The 4,127-nt window shown below is 49.8% G+C and overlaps 1 protein-coding gene across 11 annotated transcripts in view; it reads right to left on the bottom strand.

Moving 5' to 3' along the window:
* Positions 1–4,127, bottom strand: part of LOC128880328 (potassium/sodium hyperpolarization-activated cyclic nucleotide-gated channel 2) — a 136,522-nt gene that overhangs the window by 24,033 nt on the left and 108,362 nt on the right. For 8 of the 11 annotated variants that reach the window (XM_054130298.1, XM_054130289.1, XM_054130292.1 and 5 more), the window contains 2 exons: positions 3,076–3,212; positions 2,460–2,603 (listed from right to left, as the gene is read on the bottom strand). In XM_054130298.1, coding sequence (XP_053986273.1) covers positions 2,460–2,603; positions 3,076–3,212 — 281 coding nt within the window. Of the gene's footprint in view, positions 1–1,142; positions 2,604–3,075; positions 3,213–4,127 lie in introns of those variants that run through there. The other 3 variants (XR_008457794.1, XR_008457795.1, XM_054130297.1) reach the window with 3 other exon arrangements.

The following is a 4,127-nucleotide window of genomic DNA, read 5'->3' as shown; positions in this document are numbered from 1 at the left end:
AATCGTTACGATCGCGATGATAAGGACTGCGTGGCGGATCCTGGGCGTGGATGACGATGTTTAATACGACTGTTACGATGCCAATGACTTCTGCATAATTCGTACATATCCCGCGCGTCCTTGATGACGCTACTCGCCCGTTCTCCGGGCATATTGGCCACAGTCTTGCACATAAAACATGCATCAGTTCAAACATCCGCAGCCCACCCGTTACGTGGGAATGACGCCGCGGCTCTGGCCTGTCTGGTCCAACCGCGGAACAATCGTTTCTCAAAGATCTCCGGCGGGATTACAGCGGAAGATTTACGTTCCCAGCGATACAAACGTCTCTGGGATCCGCGCGCGTTCCACCGTTTGTTTGTCTTTCCAGTGTAACGATCGCGGCAACGCGTTAATTCGCGGCTCGTTACGGTCAATTCCGGCGTAACGTTGCCGACAGTTTTCTCACGTTTTGCGAAGAATGGCGCCCGCTAATTGCGACGATTACCAGGCCCAGGTGTGTTACCCGCTCCAACCGTTACAGCAGAAGCGTCTGGGAAAGCGAAACCTCGTCGAAACCCTCGTCGAAACGATACCATGAGTCGGGGAGTTCGAGAATCTCCGTCGAAGCACCTCTTTCTGCGACCCATTTCAAAGAGGAGATCGGGATTCCCTCGGCCAACGTGACGAGCCGGCAAAGCCTGACAGGGTCTTCCCCGCGCGCGCGCGCATCTAACGAGCCTCGAGGACCTCGTCTCGAGGAGGATCACTTACCGATCGCTAACGAGACGAGTATGAAATCTCGCGAAACACGAATCGCCGTTCGAGATTCGCGTGTCCTGACCTCGTGCACGTGTGTGTTCGGCCCGCTTGGACTCGGCGCCACTTGTATTCGTGTTGTAGAAATCAAAGAAATCAAATAGAAAAGTAACAACAGAAGGAGGATCGATCAGACGGTTGCCTCGGTTAGGTGAGACGAACAGGTGGCGATGGGCTCGTGACGTTTCATTGAATACTCCGGAGGAGGTTGTCGCTTCGAACATTGTTCCAGGTTGGGAGACCTTCGAGACGCTGGATGGAACGAAAGTCTTGGAGCTGGCCTCTTCGCGAGTAGAGGTAGTAGTTGGTAGTAGATAGTAGTTGTAGGTAGTAGTTGTAGGTACCTGTGACGCGCTGATGTATTAAGGACTCGTTTGCAGGAATAGAATCCTAGGTTCCTGAGCTGTAGTCACATCTTAAGATCCTGTCGAAGATATCCTCAGTCTGGGATGGTTCGCAAACTACAAGGACATCTCTATTATCTCTGTCCGAATCTTCTCGACATTTCCTTGGGTCAAAGCAACCCTTGTCCACGATCTCTCGACTCTAAACAGCCTCTGCTATATTCCAATCCCGATCGGAATCCTACAGTCCTTGCCTGAAACATCCTAATCTCATCCCTGCATGGTTATCTCGTCTCTAAACATAATTCTTGGACAGTTGAAGTAATATGAATCTTCGCATCCCACCTGCTCTGACTGTGCTCCGGCGTCTTGACTTTGTTCCACGCTCTCGGGCTCCCATTCGACGTTCCTCCAACTTTCCAGAAGCTCCACCGTTTAGCCACCAAGACTTTCGGGCTGCCAGACCTCCCGCAGCGTCCCCAGGCGTCCTCCAATCGGAACGCCACTCCAAGCGACACGTGTAAACGAAACTTGACGAAAACTTTGGGAATCGGAGGGGGTCGAACGCCCATCGCCACGAGCCGGGGAGTTGTTGACGGTGGTCGTGGGGTCATCGAAGAGACACAGAGGGTGGTTCGGAGATTTTCGTCGTCGAGCAGTCGGGGATCGAGTAGAACCGCGGGGACGTCGCTCGGTGTTATCGAGCAGACGGAAAGCGAGACGTGTGGTCTAACGAGTTTGCCTTCGTGAGAGGATTCCCTGTTGTGGTGGTGGTCGTGTCGGTTCTCGGTCGCCTAACGAAACCTGGGTGAGCCTGGACACTGGCTCCTGCGAGGTTCGGGGGGTCCTCGACTCGGTCGAGGCTGACGAAAATTTCTTCGACACGGAGGTGGGGAGAGATCCGCCACTGGGGAGCCTCGAATCGTACGGATACCTATTCTTCCATTTGCCGGCCGGACAACTCGGAGGGCCTTTTTCGGGCTTCTTTGCTCTCCGGTGCTCTCTACGGGCCGCCATGACGGTTCCAAAGACTCGTGGCTCGCGGATCGAGCCAGGCCCCCCAGAAAACATAAAGGGAACGACTCCGTTCGCGGCCCGAGTACACCCATGTCAGCGAGTGGTCGCTGACGATGGAACAAACGACGAGGCGCTTTGTACTTTTTTTTTGTTTCGTTTTTTGCTTTTCGATTTTTTTTTCTTTTTGGTCTTTTTCTTTTCTCTTTCTTTGTACAGGGGTCACGCGAGCTGTGGGTATTATATGAGATACGAAAAAAAAATGAAAACGGTGCTCGTATAAGAAATCGTGGAAACACTCACATAGACCTCTTCCCATTGCGAGACATACCGCACCAGTCTTGACAACCGTAGTAACCTAACGAGCGACAACAGTTTCGCAAGCCTGAGGATCCTCAGAGCACGGCCAGCATGCAGGATCTGGAAGGACTCGCTAAAGTCCTGAAACTGAAACGTACACGGTCGCATCAGGCGGTTGGATTCATCGTCGGAGATCTATTCGAGTTGCAGGACGGTTTGTGTCTGCAATTAGCGATCGGAGGGACAGGGATGTGAAATTTCACGATTGTTGCTTGGGCTGGGTTCATATCGAGGAAGAGTGAAAGGAAAGAAACAGGAAGAAGATGTTCTTGGAAGGGGAATCCGTCTGCAATTGAATGGCCAGTGGTGACTGCAACTCGAAGAGATGTACCATGTTTAACGAATGTAACTTAGAAGACGATGCTCTACGGTAATTAAGAAGTATCCTTAAGTAAGATATTCGCGATCGTAAGGTCCAGGAGGGGAACATTTAAGCAAACGCGTGTAAATACATTAATTACATAAATCGAGTCGGTCTGAACCGAGGAACTGAAGCCGATTAACGTATTAAAGCGAGGGACACGTGCTCCGGGCCGTCGATATATTAATGTGCACTTACTTGATTAAATATGAGGAAAATGTAGTCTAGTGGTATGGAGGAAATGAGGTCGAGAAAGAACCAAGTCCTGAGGTAGTGTTTCGCGATTAACTTCGGGTCCAGGATCACTTGCTCGGCGTTATCCTGCTGCATTATACCTGGAGGACATGAATCATGTATCTCAGTTATCGTTCGACAAGAGTCCACTCGATGATCTATACTCTGGAATTATTATGACTCGTATCAGGGTGGTTCGCTACTCGTATGGTCTTTAAATAATAAAGGATAATATAAAACAAGACTATACGGAACACGACTTGTCGTTCCTCCTTCGCGAAGCTCTGGTCTTCCAATAAAAAGGATCAACGAACATTAAGTTGAGACAATTCAGGCACCCTTCAGGAATACAAAACCTGATTAAAAAATACTGAGAATAATACAATTGTTAGTATACACGAGCGGGGCTAACAGTCTCCCTCGATATTCCTTTTCGCAGTCCCCTTGCTGATTATATGCACCAACACCGACCCTCCTGCCTCTTCTGCAAACATCGCTGGAGGTCTCCTAGCGAGCCGTTGAGCTCCTCCGTCACGTTCGCTTTAATTGCGCCAACGTCATCAGCTCTTGCTGCCTTTAGCGCCGTTTCGGAACAGGAAAAAGTCACCGAGACCGAGATCCGGGGAACAGGGATGACGAGGTACCATAGGAATAGTTTTTCTCGGTGAAAAAGTTCCTGAATTAAGAGGGCGTCGTGCCAAGATCTTCACCTATTCAGTGACCTCGGTCTAGCCATGAGGAACTTATTACCATGGGGCTAACGACGAACCTATATATAGACCACATGGGCTACTTTTGGACAGCTGGGGACATTCTGGGTACACTTTGCAAGGACAGGTAGTCGAAATTTAACAGGTCTTGTGCGGTCTTCCCAGGATTCGTATGGGAGAAGAGTATGCAAAGCATTGAGAGTAACTTATTTAGAGGTTAAGTCATCCCCAAAAGATATTCTGGTTACAATTTCCCAATCGAAAGGTCAGGTATACGAAGATTAACAATTCTTATTTAGGCTTCAT

This window comes from Hylaeus volcanicus, chromosome 7 (genome assembly GCF_026283585.1).
Source record: "Hylaeus volcanicus isolate JK05 chromosome 7, UHH_iyHylVolc1.0_haploid, whole genome shotgun sequence".
NCBI classification, from domain to species: Eukaryota; Metazoa; Arthropoda; class Insecta; order Hymenoptera; family Colletidae; genus Hylaeus; species Hylaeus volcanicus.
Note: the sequence above shows the minus strand (reverse complement) of the source record. Positions and strands in the feature narration are given on the sequence as shown.